Below are 27,133 nucleotides of genomic sequence, written 5' to 3' on the forward strand. Positions count from 1 at the left end.
TCCAGCGGCAGTTTCGCTCAGAGCTGTCTCCTATCACACAAAAATGGAAACATAACATCACGGATGCAATTGTCGGGTTTGTGGCCCGTCAACATTGTGGAGGGTGTTGGTAGAGAGCACACGGTGCACTGTAACTGATATAATTAATCTAGAGATAATGGCGATTTATTTATTCCGATCAGATGGTCGAAAATTCGGACGACTAAAAGTTGACCAAGATTCTTTTTGGTTGACTACAGGCCTTTTAATTTCCTTGTAAACTTCAAGTATGTGCCAGCGAAGCTGACCCTAATGACTAACACCATGCCCATATAAGGACATGAGACTGCAGGCTCATGGTCATAAAAAGATAAAGAAACTTAGTATAAGAAGTGAACACACAGACACAAGCCTGGTCTAAAGTTATGTCATCAATTAACATTGTGTCTGGGGGGAGGACACATAAGTGTAAAAGTCAGGTCGATGTAAATTGACCTTGAATCTAAACCGAGGGATACGTTTTCACTTGCAACAATACATTTCTGGGACTTAGGTAATGAATGAACCAGTTATGTTTGAGCGTTGTTCTACCAGTTAGACTCCATTGTGTAGTGTGCATGTGTGGCTTTTTTTAAGGGCCACGTGGGGAGAAGGAAATAGGGTTAGCACTGGTGTAAAAGAAATGAAGCTGGCTACAAAGAAAGTTTGACAATGACAGTCTGTGCCCAATCATTTCCCCGATGGTTATGACCAGGAACAGCTAACATTTTAATGGAATGAATTACGACATTATTTGGCTGTTGGAAAAACAAGTCTGGAGAGACATCATTTTAACATCCATTTCCATTGGCCCCCAGTCATTAGACTTACACTGAAGGAGGCCAAAATTAGTCATGATGCACCAATTGGACACTTGCACAGGTGAATTAGAACCAATTCAAGTTATCACTGTTGTAGATTTCAGTGGTGTACAGCAACACTGGATCATCACAGTACTAAGAGTTGTTTCTTATAGTTTGACTCTCATGTACTTACATTGCTCAACAGTACATAGACATGAGTATGTTACATCCACATGTGAAAACATGCAGCTTTAGCATGTGCCCTGTCGTACTGTCTTGGCGTGATATCAGAGAATGTGCTGTCATAGTCCTTGACTACTTCAAAGAACTTGAATAATGTGCATACACACACACACACACACACGCACGCACACACACACACACACACACACACACACACACACACACACACACACACACACACACACACACACACACACACACACACACACACACACACACACACACACACACACACACACACGCACACACACCACTCACATTTCTAAGTGTCAAGTGTCAAAATATGTTTGAGCAAGGGTATCCAAACATAATGCCTAATAGAAATATATTTGCATTTGACAAAACAATCTTGAGGATCTCTTTTGTAACTCTGCTATGATTTTGGCATTTTCCTTTGCTTGGCAAATCTTTTCATTTTCAGTGTCACTAACAGAATTGCAGGCCATGCTTTACAAGGGCTTAGAGTAAGATAATGTCAATTTAAACATGAGTTCTTGACCTTTAAACGAATGTCATGATCTCACCTCAAGGTCCATGACATATGCTATCAAGACTTCTAATTTTTTGGTCTCATTACAATTGAATAAAGTGATGAATTGTCCATTGCGTAATGTCTGAAAGCTTTGAGGGATGTTTTCGATTGGCATCATCACACAGCCATGACGTGTTTGCGTCAAATTCATCACTGTTTCAAAAGCAGCCGCAAAGCATTTCCACATGTCACAATGTGAAACTAAAGGGTGGGAGCGGGGAGGAGTGTCATTGAGGTTATTGGAATTGGTGAGTCACTAGACACCGGACATTGAACTACTTCACATCCTCCCAAGTGGACACACTCATAAGCAAACACAATTGCAGGATCTCCCTTCTAAGGAATCCCCTAATAAACACTTGCCATACACATAACACAAGCCAAAGCAGCCCCACCAAAAATATTTTATTCTTCCTCGCCTGCAAAAAGAAAATAGGGTGGTAACCTTCTGAACGGTCTGATGGGAGGGTGTGTGCATGGTTCTGTGCAGCAACTGACAGAGGCAAGCGTGTGATGAGGTCTTGAAAGGGCAACAGAGGAAGGTGGTGCTTGATACTCCTGCTGCTGTCAGGTGGAGGTAGTGGGTGGAAGGAGAGCAGTGATAGTGTAGAGAGGGATTGCAGAGGTTGGAGAGGGAAGGTGTTTAAGAAGAGATATGCCAAGTTAAAAGAGCCAGAGGAGTTGTCCCCTCACTTTTCTATCCTGTCAGCATTAAAAAAAGGGAACTCAGAGGAAGCCAAATGGACCCAATATAAAAGGTGAGGTACCTCTCCCTTGCTCACCCACCGGCTTCTGATCGGAGGATATGATGAAAAGGGATGATGAGTCATAGCAGAAAAAACACAGATTAAAAGTCTACAGTCATCTGCCCCAAAAGTGACTCCCTCATCGCCTGACTCAAATTTATCTTAAGTAGCAGTGAATAACCCAAATGATATTCTGAAAGATGAAATTCTTTAGACCTTGTTGAAAGATGTGCTTTCTTGGATTTGGATTTCAAAACATATCAAAACAACATTTTATGTCAATTTCACTCTCTTCATCATAACCAGTCTGCGACTATTATTGAGTGTTCATTCCATAAACTGATAAGATAGATAAACTGGCTGTCACGCCTTTGCCCCAGCTGTTCCACTAAGTGTCGGTTGTCTTGGTTTCTGTCTGTGTGCTCGCCCCTCCCCTCCTGTGTGCCCATGATTAGTTTGATTATTCCCACCTGCCTCTTGTTACCTGTCGTGTATATAAGTCCTGTCTGCCCCTCACTCCCCGTCGGATCATTGTTGTGTGTTCATGTCATGATGTCTTTTTGGTTCCTGTTCCTGTCATTGGTAATGTCACCCTGTCTTTTTGTTTCACGTCTTTTTGGTCAGTCATGTTGTTAGGTTTTGTTAAGTCATTGTCAGTTGCCGAGTGTTAGTTTGCGTTCTTCAATAAACCCTGGTCCAAGCTGCACTTGGTCGTCCTGCTCCATTTCCATCCAGTCCTGACACTGGCTGCCTCTTTTCTCCCCGTTTGATTGTTTCCTACAATCTTGCTTCATTATTACCATTACTATATTTCGTTACATTTACATATGTATCTTACGTATTATCTATCACTTTCCTCTTCGCTATAAGTATTCGACCAATACCAATACCACTTTATCCACCTGAGAAATAAGCCATGTCAGCCGTGTGGAGATATGGTACTTAAATAAATATAGATGTCATCACTTTTAGCTGTCTGCAAGTCATAGTCTGCTTGGTGCTCGGCTGCATGCTGCTGAGATCTGGCCAAGCCAACCACTTCCATCACAAAGCCGCAGCCGTGCGGCATGTCAGAGAAGTAAGACAGTGTGATAAAACGCTACTTCAGTCTCAAGGGTCTTCAGTGACCCACAGTTGACAAATGATAACTCCAATTACAAGACATAAAGGCATTGTAATGGTTTTTCAATATTGGCAAATAATCAAATGAAAATACAAAACACAATACAAAAATGTGGTATTGGCGCATCCCTAATTGCATTCATTAGCCATGACACCCGTATTCATATTCTTGCCGATGCTGCGTATAAGGGGAAAAGGTGAAGCAGTAAGGGACATTTATTAATTCAGGAGGAGAGTAGAGTCTTGGCTGAAATGCCTGACTGATGTAGAAAACAGAGTGGAGCAGCTAAATTGGATGTGGAAATCGAGGATTAAGGCCATAAGGAAAGAGCTGCAGAATGGGAAAGTTGGAAAGCCAAGGAGGTCATAAAACCAGCTTATGAAAGACAAGCTGGAAACAGGAGAAGGTATTGTACAGCAGAGGGACGGCTAGATGGCAAAGGAAATTCATTTGTGATTTGATGACCTGAGGAAATGTGTCCTGAGTTTGAAATGAGGGACAGTTCATCAAAATGCTACAAACAGGAACCAACCAGTGACTATAGAACATAAAACTATCCTGTTCAAGGTCATGGGTTTGCCAATCGGTCAGACGCACAACCGCACCATCAGCCAATTAATCCCACGCTGCCTGCATGAAAGTCAGCCTTGCGAGCCACTGCACTACCATTGACCATATCCTCCTTGATAAAATAATCATAATAATAATCCGTTGAATGATCAATATGATTCCAAAATACTTTCAGGGTCAAATAACCACAGACTACATGAAAAGTATAAGCATGATGTTTTTCCGTAATCCGTCCAGCGACAGGGTGCTGGCAGAACCATTTTAAATGGCTTTGCTTCATAAAACTAACGGGTTCATTACAATGCCACTGTAGTTGCAGCTGGTGTGTTAATTACACTGATAGCCCTCTGGCAAGGTGGAACAGGTTCTCTGAAGGGAATGCAGGGGGAAATTAAAAGGATCTCCGGTGAAGCCGTTCAGATGCTATTTAGGCTGAGCAGAAAGCCATGCTGTTACTATTAAACTGTAGACATGATTTTTGTGTATTAACTTGATTTTGACAGTTGCAAACAATCTCAGCTGTCTGTTTGAATTAACAAAGAGAAACAGAAACTCGTGTGAGGTAAAGGTTTCCTTGCCAGGGTGTCCGCAGGATCTCTCTTTAGGGTGAGAGAGGCTCAAAGCAGAGTTGCTGACCCTCCACCAGGCAGTTGAAGTGATTGACTTGACTTGACCTCCCTAGTGAGGTGTTCTGGTCATGTCCCACCAGGAGGAGGCTGCGGAATAACTCTGGACAAGCTGGAGATATTTCTCCCATTTAGCCTGGGAATGTTTCAGGATCCTCCCGGAATAGCTGGACAATGGCTTGGGAAATGGAAGTTTGGGCTCCCTTGCAACAGCTGCTGGCCCCACAACCCAACCCCGGATCAGTGGATGGTTCTGTATAAAATGCAAGATGGAACACAATTACGCTGAGCATTGTCAAAGATATGGTGACCTGAGGTATATACAACCAAGTGGCAAATATTTTTACATTCATTTGTGCAGGTGAAAAGGTTTCTCAAAAAACACAATAGAGCCGAACGGTTTCTTTGGCTGCTAAAAACAAAGCAGAAATAAATGAATAGGACCCTCATGTTTCTGCTAGCTGGGCTAAGCGAGGGTGAGACACGTGGCAGAAGTGACACTGCAGAAAAATGAGAGCAGAAGCCACTCGCACCCCAGGAGATTGGCCCCTGCTGAAGGAAAGAGATAAACACTTTGTGTATTTATGCTGTGTGTTTTATGCGTGTATTGAGCTTGCAAGACGGGGACTTTGACAAATCCTCCAATACTTAGTGAGTGCTATGTCTTTGTTATTTTGACAATGGTGCTCTGACAGTGACACAAATGAAAGAGATTCTTTCCCTCTGTCAAATGCTTTTTATCTTCCTCTCTCTGAATGTCAGCGCTTCTCCACAATTTTCCCACATTCGCCATTTGTGTATCCAAGCATTTCTCCATCTGTCTCCTCCACTCTATCTCTTCCTCCTCTGGTCTTCATTAGCCTCCTTTTTCTTGGTTTCAGCTCATCGTTAACTCTCTCAGAGGTTGGTGAGCAGCGCAGGGAGAATGGGTGCATTGCAAGTGCCGGCACAAGAAGAGGATACATACAGTATGAAGGCTGCTGGAGGGAGTGGGAGGTGGGGAGGACAGTAAAAGTCTGCTTGTGAGATGTCGAGGGGGAAAGGGTGAAAAATGATGACAGACTAGTTAACAGACAGAAGTAGAATTGAAGATGAGGAGGAGCAGGTGGATGTTGATGTTGAGCCTTCAGCGAGATAAGCGACCCCAGTGGTGGATAGGTCAGATACCGGCTGGTAGTCAGAGGACTGACACGCACGTACACACATCTGATGGGAGTCAGAGAGCGGGACTTCTGTCAAAACATAAGCATCTGCTCTCTAACGGAGCAAACGTGCATCTTGCAAACATCTTTCAACTTGCCCTTAGAGAGAATGGGCTTGCAAAAACGTGTGTTAACCCAGATGTACCTCACACACACACACGCACACACGCACACACGCACCCACATACACACACACAGTCAGGTGGCAAGAGAGAGAGAGTGAGAGAGAGCAACCCTTCGTGTAGATAAGCACTATAGAAAATGAATGAAAATATTAACAGCAGAAACAATTCAAGACTTAAAGGAACTGTTTTACACTGTGCACATGTATGCTTGTGTGCGTAGTGCATGAGTGTGCTTGTGTGTGTTGTGCACTGTGGGAATTATTGACTGTCCGCCTTAATGTTGCAGTTTAAACTGCAGTAACTCTCAGCAAGAGCAAAATACTAGTATATCAAGTGTTGCAGCATACTCGCACTAGACCACGCAAATCATCTTGGACGTGGCTGAGTTTCTCCCATCCTGTCCTGTCCCATCAATACACATTGACAAGAATGTACTGAATAACACACAATGCCATGTATACACTCATTGATCATGTACATCGTGTACAAGCTACTTTAACTACTTTACTGCATTCGGGTCTGTAGTTTCAATATTATATATGCGCAGGCTTATTCATTTTTATTTTTTTATTTTGAATGTCTTCATTGTGATTGCAATACAACAATGGAAACAAAATCTCTCTCACAATACATAATAAAAACACAGCATACTAAATAAATCGTAAACCCTAAACAAAATGAAAAATCATCACTACTTTTTTATATCAGCGATGTTCAAAGTACGGATGTGTGTTTGAAATTTGGTTGCTCGCATCGTTCTGCCACAGTGTCTCTAAAGACCTATCCACAGTGCTGACTCTGCAAGTGTTAGTCCTTTGCATTATTCACTTAGCTTAGCCAAGGTGTTAAATAGGAATATGTCAAAGCACAGTAGGTACGGGGAAATGCACAGTACAAACTTGTTTGCTATGACAAATATAACAATGCTCAGACCTAAATGGTTAATATTTTGTTGTGTTTAAAATAGTATTGATCGTTTTTTTAGATGGAATTTGATTTACATTATGACGTTATTTCGATAGTAGTTATAGCAGCCGTACAGTTTGAAAAAAAAAGCAAAAAACACAACCTGTCAAGATTATACTACTCAGCTTGTTAATTACCTTAAATAAATTATATCCATTATTCAATCAAATTGACGTTGCATCCTTAACACAGATAATTGATGCAATGAGAATTAACCCAACGACAATTTTGGGGGTCACAGTTGCCAAAGAGGCTGCAAAGTGGATGCTAATGCTATTCAAGGGACCACTGAGACTCACTTGTGAAGATATGAGGACCAGATAAAATGCTTCTGAATCATTTAAATGCATTGAGAGTCATTTTTCAGCAACATCTCTCCTCTCCCTTTTGACATTGAAGTGAACAAAAACAACCGACAAGAAGTGACACAGCTTCACAGACACATACACATGCGCTAACAAAGCAGATTGTACCATTGCTTATTCATGAGTCTTAGACATGTTCTTTGGTGTGACCTATCTAATAGTTTGAGAGCTTGTGAGTGTTTGTGGATTTTGTTACTCAGCAATTTACACGTTTCTCATGCTCATGAGTTTTTAAACTTTCCCTTACCCTTAGCACTTCTTCTTTCCTTTTCACACCTCCATCCTGACTAATATCACTCAATCACTCTCCCTATTTCAGATTGTCCTTCACCCCAGGCAGGTCAGATTTTCTCAGTTTTTGTAGCTTGTAGTGTTCATTCTGTTTTGTTCCCATCTGTCAGCGTGAGGCTGCAGTTTGTTTGTTTATCATCATCTGATGTGAAAAGACGGCATATCATTTGTCATGCTGCTCCTGGACTGTGCCAGGGGAAGCTTTCGGAGGCAGTCGGCCAGTTAGCAAGGCATAGTTCACCAGTTTATGAGATTGTATTGATCTTGCTTGCAAAATATGTCCTTTGGCTGCAGTTCAAGTTTACCACAAATAACCTCTCGGGCTATTACTTAAAATATTGACTAGCCAGCATATACATGGGAAATGGTAGAGTCTTTGACATTTGTAATCTTCCTAATTTTTCCCAAACCTTTGACTTATATTTGATCTGTGAGAACTATATCGACCAAGTCTCTATTAAACTGTACTTGACAATTTATGGCAAGTATTAGCTGGGGCACTGTCACACATATCAAAAAGCCGAGGATACAAAATTAAAAAAGAAAAAGATTTGGCAGTTGCCGGGTAGACGAATGTGGTGCTTATTGGAAATCAAATCTGTGCCATCTGCACACACAGCAGCATACTATAGCTTTACGTTACCAGTAACCACAAATATAAAACAATCACATGAAAACAAGTATGGCACTGAATAAATTTGCCTTCTTGTGCCGTGTGACCACAAATTCTTATTTTAGCTATTTGTATTTGACAAAAATACCCTTGAAGTCTTCTCCCCTTTTTGCTGAGGCCTCATTGCCTCATCTGCCCCAGCAAAAAAAAAGGAAAGGCCTTCAGTAAATCTGTCTGCGAGTGTCCTGAGTCAACAGTGTTTTGATCCGCTGCTGTTTATCTAACCTATTCTGTCTGTGTCACAGGACATCCCTTTGTCTGCCTCCAGGGGAACAGACACGCGCACGCGCACACGCACACGTTGATACACACGCTCACACACACACACGTTCAAACAAATATTTGATGTTTCTGCTATGCTAGAAAATCTATGATGTATATAACGTATTTGTCACTCAGTAAAGGGTAAACCTTCACATGGTCAATTACAAAGTTATGAAAACAAATTTTCAATTGTTATGCTACGTCCTGATTAATGGATAAGTGGTATTATCATGATTTTGGGGGTTGGATGCTTCATAAGACATATTGACTCAAACTGTGAAAACATATGCATATCTAAACTTTTATCTTTTTTTAATCCCTTGCATGTACAAAACATGAATGTAACCTTTGTGCAGAATTTGTAATTGTTGCATATCATATTTAAAATGCAGTGGCAAAATAAATCAAGCACAACAACGATTAACAAAACAAATAAACAAAAAAGTAGATAATTGAAGTTTCAATTTCAAACAAACATGTAATGTAACAAAGGGAAGCTGAATCATATAACAATGTTGGTTTCAAAACAATGCCCCTCCCATAGCTAAAGGTTGAGGCGGTGTAATGTTACAGTGAATATACACACAAATGAGCACAATTTGGGATCTTAGTGAATCAGGCGCTAAGAGTCTTGATATTTGTTGTTTTAGTATGTCAAAAAGATTGATGAGAATGATTGTTTTGGTGGTATTTGAAAATAGCAAAAAATGTAATCATGTGATATGCATGTGTGCACATCACAAACATTTAATGTACATTTAATTGTTGCTGATGAAATTTTTGAAAGAATGAATGAAAATGATGAAAGAATTACTCACCAACATTTGGTATAGCCAGAATGTCAGTGCTGGTTACATTGCTCATTTGTCTTAATCTGATACATAGAAACTATCACTTGAAATCCATCAACTTGTAACAATCATCTTAACACCTTGAATTCACTCTGCAATAATTCAGTCAAACACAAAGCAAACATGGGAGCCATGCAGTGTCCTTCTGAAGGACCATTATGCATATGCACTTTTCTATAATCATGTGAACTGTATATAGTCCTGGCATTGCTATGAATCATACATCTCCACACCCCATATGCCCTGACACAAGTGATTCACAGTTGAATAGTTTCTTCTCACGTCTAATGCACTGGTTGCGCCCACTTTGGCTTTCTTCCAACATGCACTTCCCTTCTGGAATAATTGTGTTACTTTAAAAAAAAAAATCTTTCACCTATGTTCCTCAAGATGTGTTCTATTCCAACATTTGCAGTCTGTTCTCCTAATATGTTTTGGTAATTGTTAACTGTTTAAGCCCTGTAGAAATTAAACAGAACAACTGATCAGAGAAGTAAGACATTGATATTATGGTGTATTCAGATGTAATCATTAATTTGTTCTAGTCCTTTGCACTGTGTTTTTTCCAGAATCCCAGTTAAAAAAAAAAAAAAATCATTTTGGTAGAATAAACAAGACAGAACCCAACATCTCAGAAGGCGAGATTTTGGGTGGGAGGCCAATGGTGACCAAAGATGACACTTATGGCATGCAGTGTCCACCCCAGGGACCCATGTGTGTGTTTCTCTTTCATGCCTCTGTGCTTTCGAAAGCGTGACTGAAAAGCAAGAGAGAATATTTAAATATGATTTTTCATGAGTGAGTGGCAAAACTAGAGCCAGCATAGGCCTTGATAATCAATGCATACACACAGGCCTTGAGCTATCATTTAGCCAGACGGAAAAAGGGTTTGGACATTCATTTCTCTCTGGGTGGAAATTGTCTGTGCAAGCACAGTATTGCGCATCAGCAACCAGACTCTGCAAGAAAACACAATGTCATGCAAACAGTATGTACTGCAGAGCAGTGAACAGATGTACGCTATACACAACCTCCTATCCTACCACGCAGCGGATGGCATCACCTATGCTGCTAATTGGACATGTTTTACATAACACAACAAAATACAGATGAATAAACATTCAAGACATGCATGAGCACAGCAAGGAAAACAATCTATGATGCATATAATGCTAAAAGGCAAACAGTCATCCACTGACTTGCTGAGAAAATTTCAATTCAAATCAATCCCAATAATTTAAAACCATCTACCTACCCACACTTCTATGCTAAAAAACATCTTAAAGGTTTAACACAAGTTGAACTTCCACACACGCTCACATAAATGTTACCACTCTTCTTTTTAGTGCATTTTCGACAGAGCTGTTGTAAGAGTGTGATTGGCACTTGGATCAGAAATAGACCTCAGTGCTACAGTATGAAGAACATCACACCCCAGCAATGAAGGTGGGAGAGACAAGTTTCATTCGTGCGAAACTACCCACCTCCATCCTGCCACACATGAAAATAAAACATTTTGGGAAACAGTATGTACAAATAAATATACAAAACGCAAGTTTTGAAATCAAAATAGACCAGGGATGGGCAACCTAATGATGGAAGGAGCTACAATTTTTCATCTTTGCTTTTGGGGCAACACAAAGGACCACACACTTCCTAACCAGATATCTTACAAAAAATGAGATATGGCCAACATAAATGCTCTTAATATATTTATTATTACATTAATATTACTTTGTAGTATAGAACATATGTCTGACATCTAGTGATGAATGTTGATATTACAACCCAAAACAACTCAAACTATACAATGGAAGCCAGCTATTTGTGAGGGCTTATGAATACTCAAAATCAGTGTATTAAATAAAAACATCTCTTATTTTGCAAGTCCAAAATGTTCTACAAAACTGTGGATATCCTTTTTTTTTTTAATTTATTTTTTTTTTTTACAAAAAATCTGGGTTTGCCTTCTTACCCACACAAAAATTAAAGGAAAAACATGGAACATGTCAAACAGACAACGATTTTAGTTTTCACTGCTGTATTTATGTCTACTTCAACCTGCCACTAGTTTACTGTAACCTGCAGTGCAGCAGACAAGAGTGAAATTGAAAGTGCCCTGACACCACATTAACCGACAACCTTACAAACATGCACACGCTCACGGATGTGTCCCTCACTAACCGTAGAGGGGAAATGATCCTGACAACTAAGCATTTTTATGAGCAAATAGAACTACAGAGTCAGACTTTTGCCATCGCGTAAAAAGCAAGAGCATCTACATATTTAAGCTTTAATGATACAAACAGATTGTGGTGGTGACCTCCTTAATAAATTGATCAATAAAATAACACAGTGTAGAAAATAAAACTCTTAAGCAGGAGCTGAATGAGAAGGGCGTAGAAGTGAAGGCCAGATCTTCATCATCATCATCATTCTGGGGTGCAAACTGTACAGCCTTGATTATACATTCATCTTCCTCTTCACAAAATCCACACAAGTCAGAAAAAAACAGCCCTGTCAGCCAACCTCAGCATGCTGCTTGACCTTCAGACTGCGTGTGTTTGTGTGTTCACCAGGTATTCCTCATTTATTAAGGATATTAATCTGCCTACACAGCCATAATAAATAGATTCACCCCTCGTTTGGGAACAAAAAGTAAAGTGCTTTCTGCACCAAGAGCAATAAACTTACCATAAATATATCAGTAGAAAATAGCAGTGGTGAACAATATTGTTTTGATATCATCAATTTGAGAGCCGAAGGCTGACAACCTTGTTTTAATCAACACATCATGGGCAAAACAGCAGGATTCATTTCACTATCATAATCAAGGCCATTGCCATACTTGTTTATATTACAATATAATTTTTGAACAAAAAGAACTCACTCATTTGTTTATATGAGCTAACAGACAACAAATGTCTCATCACAGATGTATACCGAAAAGAGGACAATATCACCGTTACACCGCCAGGTGGAGTCATCAATAGCCCACGCTTCCCCAACTCGTATCCCCGCAATCTGCTTTTGTCATGGACTTTGGTGTCACCAGCGGGAAGCCGGATACACCTGGAGTTTGACAATCATTTTGGCTTGGAGGAGGCCGAGAACAACGTGTGCAGGTAACACAAGTGCAACATTTATAGGAGATGGATAAGGGCCGAGTGGTTGGAATATTGCGGCGTATTCCTTCAAAACCCCCTTTTGAATGAATCTTCAGAAATTGTAAAACAAAGGACAAAATTGAAGCTAAAAGCAGATGTGTCAAAACGATGGCTATTATATCAGTAAGACAGAACCAGACACAATGATTGATGATGAAGAAGGGAATCCACCAATTATTTGGATGGAATTAAACGGTGGAATGCAGCAAATGTCCTCCACAACATGGAGGAAAGGTTATAATTGATCTTATAAAGAAAATGGGCATCTCCACCCCAAAAAAAATCGATGAATGACAAAAGAACTGGGCAGAATCAATAGTCATTCTTCTACTTAAAAATGTGCATAAGGAACCAGTCTAATAAGCGCAGTAACGTTTTAGTACAAGCTCCTGAACCCCACAAAATCCACACATTTTGTTTATATTGCTTGGCTCTAATTAAATATTTTCTTTAACTTGGTGATATTTATTAGTGTTATACAAAAAGCAAAGCACCCAACTGTATCACTGAAATCAAAGTCAAAAAAGTCAAAGTCAGCTTTATTGTCAATATCTCCACATGCCAAAGACACACAAATCAACGTGTCAGCCAAGAGTCTTAAATGTTTTCATCATCATCAACTTGTTTTGTTGTCCTCTTCCTCTTTATTATTCACTGCAGATATGACTTTGTTGAAGTGGAGGACCAATCAGAGACCAGCACTATTATTTGGGGTCGCTGGTGTGGACAGAAGGCACCGCCGAGTCTCAACTCCAAATCTAACATCCTCAAAATAACCTTCAAATCTGACAATTATTTTGTCGCAAAGCCGGGATTCAAAGTCTACTATTCATTTCTGGTGAGATACGCACATGCAGTTGACATATAAGTCCTGAGTTACTTTTATAGTATGTCACATCTCGCTTGATCTTTGTCTTTCATACTATTTCCTTCAATTTTCTATTGCGGAGATATAGACATTGTTGTCATGGGTAATTAGGGAAAAAACATTCACACTGTATGTGATACAACCCTCCAGTAGGGCCCCCTGAGGATAAATGAAATGTTCTTTCTGTGTTTTTGCTCCATACACAAAATATTGATACGCATGAATGGGGAAATGTCAGCTTGAGGGGGGCTGCAAACAAACCAGCCTTCCTAGAGTTTGCGCTGGAAGAAAGTTGAAGGGTGCACACAGTAAATTGCATGCAAAGGAACCATATTTACATTCCACTCCATGTTCACTGTGTTTCTAATAAATAATTGCAGAAACTACATTTTCTGATTTTACATACAGCACTTTGAAAGTAGTGGCAAGAGTTTCTGTGTTGGAATCTCTGCATGGGTGATGTTTGCATGTTCTGGTTTGGACACTCGTTATTTGCTGTCTGTGGCCAGTGAATAACAGGAGAGCAAGTCTAGGTATTTGTACTGTATACCGCACAATTGGGCTCGTGTGTCGGTGTCCAACAAAAGAAAAAACAGGGGAAAAAAGAGGGATGGGTGGACAGTTTGATAAGTTTGATGGAGATAAGTTGCTGTAGATGTAACTAAAGGAACATTTTCTCTTTGTCAAATGAGCAAATAAGGAAATCATCTGAGTCATTTTGTTGGGAAGAGTTAAGAAGAAAGAAAGGACTTCTGATGTTCCTCAGCCTGTAATCGCAGTGAAAGGGGAAAGAGAAATTGCAGTCGAGACACAGAAAGTCTTTTTAAGTTACGTGATGCATGGCTTCCTTTCATGTCACAGATGGGGCTGAACACTGCTTTTTATCTACAAAAAAAGAAAAAGGATGCTACGATGCAAGTTGCAGAGAGAAATAGTGCATTTGTAGAGCTTTTTTTTGCTTTCATTCTTCTTTCATTTTGATGTAAAAGCTGCCGTGACAATAGCCGGCTCCCATTTGTGCTAAAAGGTTTGGCTATCTATGGAACATTGTACAGGATATATAGGTAGCATGGCTTTCATGATGCCAACATGCAAAGCAGTATAGGTGCACATGTTTCTCTTCTTTTTCCCCTCTTTCCCTTTTCTCTCTCACACTCCTTGTCAAATGCTCATCAAATCTTGATGAAATGCACCCATTTGTGCTATTCCTCCTTTGTGTTTGACTAATAGCGCACAGAAGTTCTCTTGAGCTGGACTGAAGTTATGTGGCTAGCAGCTCTAATTTGTTCTCTTCAGAGCTGTCAAACTGATAAAGGGAGGAGATAGCAAGGCAGTCAGTGGGAAGGAGGAGGAGAGAGGACGCATCTTTGGAAAGAGAGAACAGGTGTCTGAGATGGTATCGGCAAGTTAGCTAATGACTTAAATGCCTGCACTCAAAGAGGAGGATAGAAGGAGACAGAATAGAATACAGAATAGAGCATGGACTAAGTCAAGACGCACAATAAGCTGTATCAGGGAACAACACAGAAATCACTTAGGTCTAGTGCAACGTGCAGACTGTTTGCGTCGTTGAGGGAGTGAACACAGCCAATTTGATTCCTAGCTAAATTTAGCGACTGCTCTCATTATCTTTAAATTCAGTGCACATGAGGCGTGCGGTTGACTTTGCAGGAGTAGAAACAAACCCACTGAAGATTGTGTTTGCAATTAAATTGAAAACAAGATGGCAATGAGTCGCTGAAAGACATTTAAGTGTTGTGTTTTTCTATTGTCAGTGTCCTCTAGATAACCGGTTATGTGGGCTAAATGTCGACAGTGAAATCTCGGGGCCTTCGTGGCCATCTAGGATGCACTTAATCCTCAACTGTCTCACTGTCCGATTGTTCCAAATGGAGGTTGAAAAGGGCAGCTCCCTGGTGTCCCCACTACCCCGAGTGCTTCTGTAAATAAGGAAGTGCCCTATTGCCACTTATAATATTGCTGTATTTTTCTGTAGCCAATATTGTTTCATACATTATACAATCAAGCTACATTGAAAAAAAAAGACTTGTTTATTTAAGAGTCAGGTGATATTTCTTGACTTCAGATGAAAATAAGTGTTGTGTTTGATCCCTATTTCCAACTTTTTTGAAAGATCAAAGTGGCCCAGATGTGAATGACATGATACATTTCACCTTAAAAGGAGATGAGATCCAGGTTTTGTAAACTCGCTTGCACGCACTCTTACAAGAACGCCTCAGACGTCATTTACACAGCTGGTCGAGAAGCATGTACGGATCATAAAAATGCCATATGCTAGAGTTTTTTGCAGATGTAAACAATCACAATATGACTTTGGTGTGTCAAATAGGAACTTTCCCATCTGCACCGGAGATGTCATTAAAGACTTCAAGAAATGGAGGTCATAGAAAATGTGAATTAATGTGTCAGGGACTCAAAGTGATTGAATTGGTTGTTGCCTGACATGTGTCATTTTACACTTGCTGTAAGTCAACTATAGTACGTGTTAGCTGATCGGTACTCGTCGTCTGCAATCACAGGAATTAAAAAAATAAAAAAATCTCACAAGACTAGCACTGCAGCCATTTTTTAAATAAAGTACTTAGTAAATACAGTAATGTATTTCAGTTGTTCTCATCAAAATAAAAATACATGTTTTGGCTCATATTCTCGTTGTGGTAATGAATGAAAAGGACATTATATTTTGATTACAGTATTATCGCATGAGGTCTGTCTGATTAATGAATCTTTGACTCATTGAATGATTTTCAGCCATTTAAGATTTCAGTTTGAGTGCCCCTGCAATAGAACGCAAAGAAAATCTCATTAAAATGTACTAGTAATAGAAACTTTGGAGAATCAATTACAAACTAATCCCTTATTGCTGCATTTCTTTCCTCTAGCCTGACACCCCTCTGCCTGCATCCCAAACCAACTGGGAGGTTGTCACCACGTCGGTGAGTCCTACATGAGAAAATCCAGACTAGAAAAGTGAATAGAAGTTTGCATTGGAAAGCAATTCTAACTGTTATAAAGTGAAAGGACTGGTTAGCAACACATCAATTTAATTCCGTAGCTTTGAAAAGGCTCACTGCCTTCATTTTAATGCCGATATTATAATTTATAAATAAATAATACTTTATCATCTAATCTGTGTTAGTTTAAACCACACTTCCCAAAACATACAGTTTGTCACCCATTCACCCCTAGCACATTGTACTTTTTACAAGCAGAAAGAAATAATTAATGGACACATTAACAATAGTTATTACATAGTGCCCATTTGCATGGACCAAGGCCCAGCCACATGTTACATGCACATATTCGATCATGCATATACACCATACTGCATGCATTTTACATGAGACTTGAGATGTAAAATGTCATGCTTTCTTAGACTAATGTATTTGTAAGTACATTCAATCCCTGTAATTTGTGTACGTCTCTGCGTAAGCGATCTGTGGTCAGCAATGTATGAAATCATAATAATTAGTGTGCATTGTTGCGGATGGCACTTTTTCTGCATGAACCGCCCATGTGGGGGCGTAGACACAAATCAGCGTGTTATGTTTAGTATGTTATCACTCCTACATAGAATGTGCATGTGCACGGGTTGCCCCAGTTTTAGTATTCAACATGTTTTCTATAGACACTGTGTGCACACTTAGTGAGAAGTATTTGAGTTAACTAGACAAATAAATATTTCTTGACATACACATGGATGAAAAGACAGTAGAATACAAATGTCTTGCATTATCTGCTTTTGTCGTGTAAGGTTAAGGTTCTCATGGTCATTTGTGTTGCATTAAACATCTAACCCAATGTCAATCATTGACCGAGCGTATAACTAGAATGGAATAATTTCGTTATTTTGAATTTGATTCGTAGGATCGCAGTCCTGTGGGGCCGGCAGCAGTCACTGAAGTATCGCTCTCATTAGATGACCTGGACCGAACCATCGCTGCCTTTGACACAGTGGAACAGCTTCTGAGATCGCTGAACCCGGACACTTGGAAACAGGACCTGGACAGCATTTACACACAAACGCATATTCATTATAGATCCAGGGCTTATCATCTGGCAAGCAGGCACAACAAAGGTACGTATGTTTTTTTATACACATATGTGCTGTTTATTTAAAATCAAATCACAAATAAACATCGGTAAATGCTTGAGCGAGACAACAAATCAATTTTTACCAATGCGTTTGTACAGTGTGTCCTGTTAACTGATGATTGTCCCATACGGTAGGGAACACATATTGCAGCCCCTCAGAGGTGTAGTCGCCGCAGGTCGTTGATACGACATAGCACCTCACTCTAATTGGAAATTCAGCTTGTGCACTGAAGCAGAAATGTACTCGAGTCAGCAGCTTAGCTTTGTTTTCATTAAGTCACACACATCCTCACTTGGCCAGCAATAATGGATTAGTTTTCAATTCTCCTTTGTTCCCTTGAAGACACGAAGACAGATCATAATTACAATTGAATGAGTTTTAATTCCAATTGGAATTTAGGCCACATACAAGCAAAATAATATATAAAGTAATTGCTAACTATTCTCACGCTTTCTAATCTTTCTCTGGCACTCCAAAAAATACAAGTCAACAGGTTTAGGCATATGTTTGTTAACTGACAGATCAGAAGCTAAACTAGGTAAACCAAAAATATATTGTTGGTTTTATTGGTGGTTCTTTTTTATCTGAATATAGCTTAAACGATGTAAGCACCAATAAAATAAATTACCCCAGTTATCAAACTCCTAAATAACCTTATTGACTAGTACTTCATGCGAGTAAATATTCACAGTAGTCATTGGTCCACTGATTCAGTGTACTGTGCAGGGGCAGAGTGGTTTACACTCTCAACTTCCACCTGTCACATTCTTGTAACAATCTCTGAAATGGTGAGTACAGCTTTGGTGACTATATATTTAGTTACTTTTACAACCTGTTTAAAACATAAAAAAAAATAAAAATGACAGTCAATTAACGCCAGTGACATTTTGTCGACTCAGAGACTTTCCAGTGGAGGAGATATTCACCATTCAGTGTCCAGACGGCAAATGATTTGTGGAAAGCCACCGGTGGCTAATTTCCCCGATTAAATCATCCACTTTCTGACACCTTTGGGATTAAGGATACAAATAGCAAGGTTATATGAATTGCTTTTACATATGCTCCTAATTTAGAATTGCATTGCCAAGAATTTGCTTTCAGGTCCAGTCTATCAGTATGAATGAAAAAGCTTGTGTCTGTATTTTGTTTTTTTTTGTTGATTGATAAACCTATTAGTGACAGCGCGCATGAGCACAAAACTTATTGTGCTCTTTGTTTTTTAGTAGCTTGAATTAACCATGTACCATGATCATTTCACTTGTTTGGTGTAATGAGGATGCATTCTAAACAAATAGCTTCTGCAAGGATGCTAGATATCTGTTTGAGATTCAGTCCAGAAGCTCTGCTCAATCCACTAAATGCTTTCTTTCTTCATCATTTCAATTGGGCACTTACATCCTGCCAAGATTGTGATTCCAGTTATATCAGCCTCGTTAAAAGAAACCTTGATTCAAGTGTTCTTTAGCCTGTACCCTGAATAGGACTACAGCTAAGGCATGCAGAGTCAAGTATTTAGGGCTGTAAATGCAAGGCTGCATAGAATTGAAAAAAGTTTCAGACAAAATGCAAATATTTCATCAATAGCATGAATGTTAAATGTTCAGTACTCAGTCCAACAACAACAATTGTGGGCTGATGTTTTTTTTGTTGTTTCTTTGCCGAAGATGCAATTTTCTACAATTTCGGTTCTTCTGCAACCAACAGATATGCACAACAATCGGTTAAATCAGCCAACCTATAAATAGTCCATATGTGCAATCACCCCGCTTACGGGTGACAGTGGGGTGATGATTACCCAGCTTACTTTGACCCTTGTTAAGAAGACAATCTAGCCATGATTGCTGTTCTTCGTCCCCATCTTTTACATTTCGCGTATTTCTCGAGCCGCCTTATTTCAGAGAAGATACTGTCTTGCTATGCTTTCTGGTTTTTCCGTCATTTCACTGGGAAACATTACCTCAGTTGGAACAAATTAAATATATGAAGCAAGGTTCCTCTGTATAACTCCTGATGTTACTCCATTACTCCTGATAATGCTGCGAAAAATGCTCTTCTCTGAAACATGGCTGACAATCAACCGTTCATTAGTGTATGCATGGTAAAATGAATTCCCAAAGACCATGGAAAGATTACAGACCGGCAGATTTCATGACAATGTTCTCTGTCACTGTCTAGTTGACCTGGATCGCCTCTACGATGACGTAAAGCGGTACAGCTGCACCCCTCGCAACTACTCTGTCAACCTGCGTGAGGAGCTTAGGGTTACCAACGCCGTCTTCTTCCCCCGGTGCATGCTGGTCAAGCGCTGTGGTGGCAACTGTGGATGCGGCACAAATAACTGGAATACCGGCTGCACCTGTCAGGCCTCGAAGACAACGCTCAAACTACATGAGGTGGGTCACAAATAATGAAGGCTCACTGCTATAATTCACAATATGTACGTATTCATTTTGGTGTAATTATTTTTATAATAATACAAGTAAATACATTTCAAGGACATTGTTGAGACATTTTGTATTTAAGGGTCCTTATGTGTTCATTATTAGACTAACGACAACATATAAAGGCAGCACTGCAGAAAAGTGGTTACCGTATTTTCCGGACTATAAGTCGCTCCGGAGTATAAGTCGCACCAGCCATAAAATGCCCCAAAAAGTGAAAAAAAACATATATAAGTCGCTCCGGAGTATAAGTCGCATTTTGGGGGCAATTTATTCGACAAAATCCCACACTAAAAACAGTCATGAACGAGCAACAACAGGCTAAACGATAGCAACAACAGGCTAAACGATAGGTATGCTAACGTGACAAACACAAACAAAGAGCTGAGAACGGGCCTGACGTAACATATAGAGTGATTAAGGACAACTATTACATGAATAACATGTTTATAAAACCATCAGTGTCACTCCAATTCATTAAATAGCAACAACAGGCTGAACGATAGGTATGCTAACGTGACAAACTCAAACAAAGAGCTGAGAACGGGCCTGACGTAACATATAGAGTGATTAAGGACAACTATTACATGAATAACATGTTTATAAAACCATCGGTGTCACTCCAATTCATTAAATAGCAACAACAGGCTAAACGATAGGTATGCTAACGTGACAAACACAAACAAAGAGCTGAGAACGGGCCTGACGTAACATATAGAGTGATTAAGGACAACTATTACATGAATAACATGTTTATAAAACCATCGGTGTCACTCCAATTCATTAAATCCATCGATCGTTCTTTGTCAACAATGGGTGTGCACGGCTGAGGGCGCTTGCGCTTCAAAATATTCCACAGGCTCATATAACGATAGATAAACTATATTTTAAATAACTATAATACAAGCCAATAATATTATCAAACCATCCGTGCACTTTAATTCCATTAAATCCATCGATCAAATTCCTCGTCCTTTGTCAACATCGCCGCGCGTGCGCCCTGACGTCAGCCTCGTCTTTATTCCACAGATCTACTATATAACTATATTGTAGCGTTAACAAAGTACAAGGATAGACGTAGGTTTGGTAAACGGCTCTTTATTAAACAAAACAAACTTCCAAGCGTGTGGCGGCGTGGACTTCCAGACAGACCGGGCGTGCGTAATGGCCATGTCCGAGCCCCGCGCACCGTTCGCGGACAGCCACTCGGCCGAGCGTCGGCCCCCGACTCAGTAGAGACCGGGCGTGCGTAAAAGCCATAATAGTTTTTCAAACCTTCTATGTCACTCCAAATCCTTAATTCCTTCAAACTCTTTGTCCTCCGTGTCACTTAGAAATGATCACCGCTAATGATGGTAGTCCTTGTGTGGGCACGTTTGTATGTAAACAACCGGCGCGCCGCGCTACTGACGTCACTTGAAATAGTAATCCATTGGTACATCACGGTTCTCCAAACTTTCTTTCTGCTGCTCGATTACTGTTTTCAGCTGCATATTTTACAACTTGAAGTTTGTAACCTGCAAAATATGAGTTTCTTTTTGGTGCCATTTTTCTTAAGCCCACCCAGTTGATGAGTCACGGCCAACGGTAAAATTTAGAGCGCCCTCATCCAGTTTCGTCTGAAAATATAATTTTTTTTGGTTGTTTTATCAAAGTCAAAGTCTGCTTTATCGTCGATATATTTTTTAATATACTAAGACACACAAAGAGATTGAAATTACATTTCCACTATCCCTCGGTGAGATAGTACACATATGCATATAAGCAACACAAAAAAAACCAAGAAGGCACTAACAATGAATAAATAAGAGTATTGAATAAATGATAAATAAACAAATAATAATAAATAATAATAATAAATATAAGAGGAGCAAAAATGGAGCAAGTGTACATACAGCAGACAGTGGACTTGGATATGGTGCTTTAAAGTGTTAATTGCTTTATTTGATGTTTTCTCTATTTTTTATGTTTTGAATATGTTCAAGATAAAGAAATAAAAGCATGTGAAGTGATCAACTATACTAAAAATAACATGGGAAGTGGTCAACTATACTTGTAAGTGATGTCTTAATGATCAAGTAAAAATTTGTGAAAAAAAAACATATATAAGTCGCTCCTGAGTATAAGTCGCCCCCTCCACCCAAACTATGAAAAAAAACGCGACTTATAGTCCGGAAATTACGGTACATCTGCTACTTAGATTCCAAGCGCATCCATGATAAGTCAACAAAGACTCATTTAGTTCCATGTCAACTCAAGTTTAAATTATCAAATAGCTTACCATAGAGACATTCCCAACCCTAAAAAAAATGACAGAAAAAGAAGGTTTGGGCAATTAGCTCAAAAAGAGTGAAGACATCTGAAGCGAGTCAGACTGGTTGTACTCAACAGGTCCCAAATCAACAGTTAATTAGTGAGACACTTTTTCCATCTTTTTATATTTCCACTTCTTTTCCTTTTGTGGGTTTACAAATTTGAAGCTTTATTTTTCTATCACTACCTGTAGCAAATATAAAGAAAAGAAGCCTGGAAACGCCATTAATTTAAAACTGACAAGGACAGTAACAATATGCCAATGCACAAAACATACAGACATGATGCAAACATATGTGAGGAATGAAAAAAAAGTACAGAGCTTCAGACTTCAGGGACCACAAAGCTTATGGCCAGGCAGGAAATAGTTTAAAGTCCTGGCTGTCTCAACCTATTCTCCCTGTCTCTTCCAGGTGCTCAAGTACGCCCCGGAGACCACTCTGTACCAGCGCCATCGCAGGACAAGGGTGCGCTGGGTCATCGATGAGATATTCCTCACACATCATGACAAGTGTGAATGTGCCTGTCCCTCGCAGCCTCCTCGCTGAGATATTGACACAAACTATCTTGAATTGTTGGACACCTTCTGCCATTTTGCCTTGAACTTTTTTTATGCAACCAGCTATGCAGTAAATGCAGAGGAGAAATTATTTGACAGATGATGCACACTTTATGTAACAGTAAGTACGCCAGAGGAATCATCGTGAAACTCAACTTGAAGACAAACAGTAATGCAAATACATTTGATTGCATGAGTTAAGCGAATTTTCAGATGTCTTTTCTGCCGCTGGCAAAGAAGGTATGAGGGGGGGTGGACGGGGGTATGTGAATCCAAGCTGATGGTCATTCTAAACTGAAGGCTAAAAAAGCAGTTATTTATAATACAGAATTCCCCACCCTTCTGATTTTCCACATAGCCCGTCTTTGTTTTGTGCACATTCCTGTCTACAAGAATTCCAGCATCCCTTTGTCCTTCACTGTCTGTACTGTGTTCCCTCCCTTTTGTTTCTTCCCCAATGTCTCTTTTAACACACACACACACACACACGCACACGCACACGCACACGCACACACACACACACACACACACACACACACACACATTCTCTCCTATTGCTCAGTACCAAACACATCAGAGATGTCAGCACAGGCTATTGCACTCTGCCCAGTTTTCTGAGCGTTCCGGGAATTCCAGTCGCTAACTGGTAATTCTGCTAACACCATACACCCTCAGACCTGAAAAACATCCCAGAAGAAAGGAAACAAGTCAGGGAGACAGACACCTGGTAAATGCGACCGAATAATTCTTCATAACATTTACTATACATACAGGAGTGCACCGTATGGGCAACAGTCATTAATAAATGAGGATTTGCATCCATCCTGAATCGTAATTGATAATCCTATAAAGACTTTTTTGAAAAAAATGTTTACACCATAACTATGTCTCAGTGCACAAAAAAATAAATAAAGGCAGGGATAAATGGATTTTATTTGGATGAACCACTTGAGAGCCTTGACTTCAATTTCATCACGCTCCTTTGGGATGAACTACAATTTAGCTTGCAATTGCAGGACCTTTCAGTGACCTCACAAATATTCTTATACATAATTGTGCCAAAATTCCAACAGGCACACTTAAACATCTTAGAAAGTCCTCACTCAAAAGTTGAAGATTATTAAGCTGTGAGCCACTTCTAATTTTCTATCATTTTCACCTTCACTTAACCTGCTCATGTTTGCATTTTTATTTGCCGAGAATCAGTTTCTTACACACGCAGCCTTGTAATCAGCACTTTAAAGCACACTTTTATGCCAGTTACAATGATGCTATTTTTGTGAGCGAGTGTGTGTGTGACTTTGTGCAGTGTTTTCGTCGAAGGGCTGAAGAAGGTTCCAAACGGAGGCTGCAAGAAATGCCAGCAGGAACACTGAAGAAATCAGGAGAAAAAAAAATCCCAAATGATATTGTGCTGTTCAATGGTTCCTTTTTTTCTAGCACAGTGAAATCTGCTGGATCTGGTGTACCATTGCCCTGATTTGGCCGCACACATCATCACTAACAAATGAATTGACACAGATAATGTTTTTACGCTACTAACCGTAGCACATATGAATGCTCGGCCGCTTCCATATCTCTGTATGTTGTGGCCATTTCTTTCATTTGCACGCCAAGCTGACAAGGAAATGCTCTTGTAGCTTGAACGCTGGATGTTCAAATTAGTCAGCAACTTTTGCTAAATGTTGAGTTCCAATATTTGTGTTTGTGTGTGCTGCGTCTTTCAGTGTGACAGTGTTGTGCTCACCAAAATGGCTTTCAGGAAAAAACAGAATCCAAAATGCCATTTACAGCTACTTGTGCAACATTTTACAAAACTTTCTAACCCTTTCTTTTCTTTTTTTTATTTCTCCTCCCCATTGGTGACTCACACATCAAACATGATCAGCTCGGTTAATCCAGTGAATGTTAGAGCAAGGTAAAAGTGCTGCTTTTGCTGTCTTTGGAATATTCATGACAAAATTGTAGGCTTTAATTTATTGTGTCTTACTCAGTTGTTTTGTTTGGGGGGAAATCAGCTGGATGGTTTTAATAAATAAAATATTTGCCGCATCAGTGAGTCTTGTAATCTTTCTCGTGTGTTTGATGATGTGTAGAGTTTAATGAATTTGTGGCTGATGGAGGGATCTTTGGAATAAAAAGATGATGAAGGAACGGTAAGAGAGCAGAAGAACAAGAAAGCGCAGGGAGAAGGGCTCGATGACGTTATCTTGTACATCCTTGTGCGTGAGTCGCCATGGAAACCACATATGTGCTTTTCAGGCCATTGTATCCGCAGTTAAGGTCAGCAGAGTCAGCACCACAGAAGTCAGATGAAAATTAATGGATGCTGTGGCCTGAAGGGATGATTTAATTGTTGATTTTGTATTCAGTGATTGTGACAGTAGGCTGTGGTTAACCATTTGCTTCCTGTGTAGGGGCCTGCCGCTTTGGTATGAGCTACTATTCAAAGTGACATGCACTCAGATGTGTATATTCATTGTGTTTACCGTGGAGTTTCTGACGTCACTCATAATCTGCCATGGGGAGCAAGAAACGTTTTTCCTATGGGAAATAATGAAGAAAGAATGAACCATCATAAACCGCCTGTTGTCAAAGAAAAATCTAGCACACTAGCAACTTGATGATGTGTGAAGGTAGATTTTGTCTTGCAATGTCCATTTCCTTTAAATATATATGAAAAGCTGAAAAGTTTGTATTCCCACTAGCAGACACGCACACACACGTACACACACTGCATCCTTTCCGTCCCTGCTGATCTTCAGGCCCATCCTTGCCACGTCCACAAGCACTTCCACCCACCTCCTCTTTCACACTGCATTATAGAATAGCTTTCATTTAGGTATGAATATTAGATATTTCTTCTGAATTATGTAAAAAGACCATATGTGAGAAATCTGCAGACATCGGGAAAGGACAATTGTGGGTTCCCACATTTAAAAGAATCAAATAAAATTGACTTCTTCGATTCAAACTCTTCTATTAAATAAATGATTATACTTCAAGTGTAGTGGAGGCACTTGTACCTCTCTCAACGGTTAGAAGGACTAATTTTATCCACATTATGCTACTTTGAGCAAAATAAAAAAAAAAAAGAAAACTGGTGAATGTGAGCCGAATGCAATGAACTGAAGATATGCTGCAAGTGTATGAAACACTCAGAGGCGTTGATGAAAGCTTAACACAAGACTTCTAAAAGGCAAATATGAAGCAGGATATTTCCTTCCAAGTTCAAAAGTAACGTTTGCAAAAATACAATTGAGTTGCGTCAAATCAAAAGTGAACCGTCGACAGGGCAAAGTAATCTGAGTGAACAGACAATAGACATCAGAATTTTTTCGACACTATACATGTAGTAAACAATAGGTATCATTAACTACATTAAGTACATTCTTGATTTTTGCTTTAGTGTCTTTTTGCGTGGACCTACACACCAATACAAGACCACACGAGGAGGTGTTGCAGCAACCAATGCCAAGGCCCTTCTGCTACATCACCTCCGATGATCCTCCGGGAGCCTTTTAGCTCTCAAGCTACCTGGTGGCTAGCACCTCTTGTGTGGAAAGCCCAGCGAGGACCATTCCAGTCACCAGAGGCTTCACGTCAAACTGATGATATACAGCTCAGAGGTGAGATGGTCACGGTCTCAATGAATTCAGTAGAGTGGAGAACATGGTCTGATGAGTCATGATTTTATGATAAAATATATAATATACTTGGAAAAACCTATACTGCACAGGTGTCAAACTCAAGGCCCGGGGGCCAGCTACGGCCCGCCACATCATTTTACGTGGCCCGCGAAGACAAATTGTGCATCAAATTCATGTGTCATTACTAGAATTGCAAATTGTTTTCACTTTTAAAAATATCTTTTTTTTAAATATTTGACCAGTTTTTACTAGTCTGATTTGAAAACAAGTTATTTGTCAGTTTGTTTTGTAGCTTATACTGTAGATAATATGAGGTGCTCATACATTTATTTGAGTTGACAGTCATAATGGCTCTCCGAAAGAAACTATGACTACAATGCGGCCCGCAAAAAAAAAGTTTGACTCCTGTACTGGAAATAAGTCTGTGTGTGAGCTATCAAAGAATGTTGGAAAAAAGAGATAACCTAAGTAATCTTGACTGGCAGACACTTTCCAGAGTTGTCTGAAAAACATGTTTGTAATTATGACTTACAGGAAACTCTGCCCCCAGGGTGTGTCTTTTTTGTCATTAATATGCGCGTAAGACTGTGTTTATGTGTGTGTGTGTGTGTGTGTGTGTG

The 27,133-nt window shown here is 39.8% G+C and overlaps 1 protein-coding gene across 1 annotated transcript in view; it reads left to right on the plus strand.

Moving 5' to 3' along the window:
• pdgfd (platelet derived growth factor d) overlaps positions 1–24,915 on the plus strand; it is a 28,635-nt gene extending 3,720 nt beyond the window's left edge. Inside the window, exons 2-7 of the mRNA XM_049725901.2 lie at positions 12,334–12,523; positions 13,226–13,403; positions 16,337–16,390; positions 17,322–17,532; positions 19,726–19,943; positions 22,718–24,915. Of these exons, the coding sequence (XP_049581858.1) occupies positions 12,334–12,523; positions 13,226–13,403; positions 16,337–16,390; positions 17,322–17,532; positions 19,726–19,943; positions 22,718–22,852 (986 nt within the window). The 3' untranslated portion in view covers positions 22,853–24,915. The remainder of the gene's footprint in view (positions 1–12,333; positions 12,524–13,225; positions 13,404–16,336; positions 16,391–17,321; positions 17,533–19,725; positions 19,944–22,717) is intronic.
• Positions 24,916–27,133: the final 2,218 nt, after the last annotated feature.

The sequence above is a fragment of the Syngnathus scovelli genome, chromosome 7 (genome assembly GCF_024217435.2).
Source record: "Syngnathus scovelli strain Florida chromosome 7, RoL_Ssco_1.2, whole genome shotgun sequence".
Classification (NCBI taxonomy): Eukaryota; Metazoa; Chordata; class Actinopteri; order Syngnathiformes; family Syngnathidae; genus Syngnathus; species Syngnathus scovelli.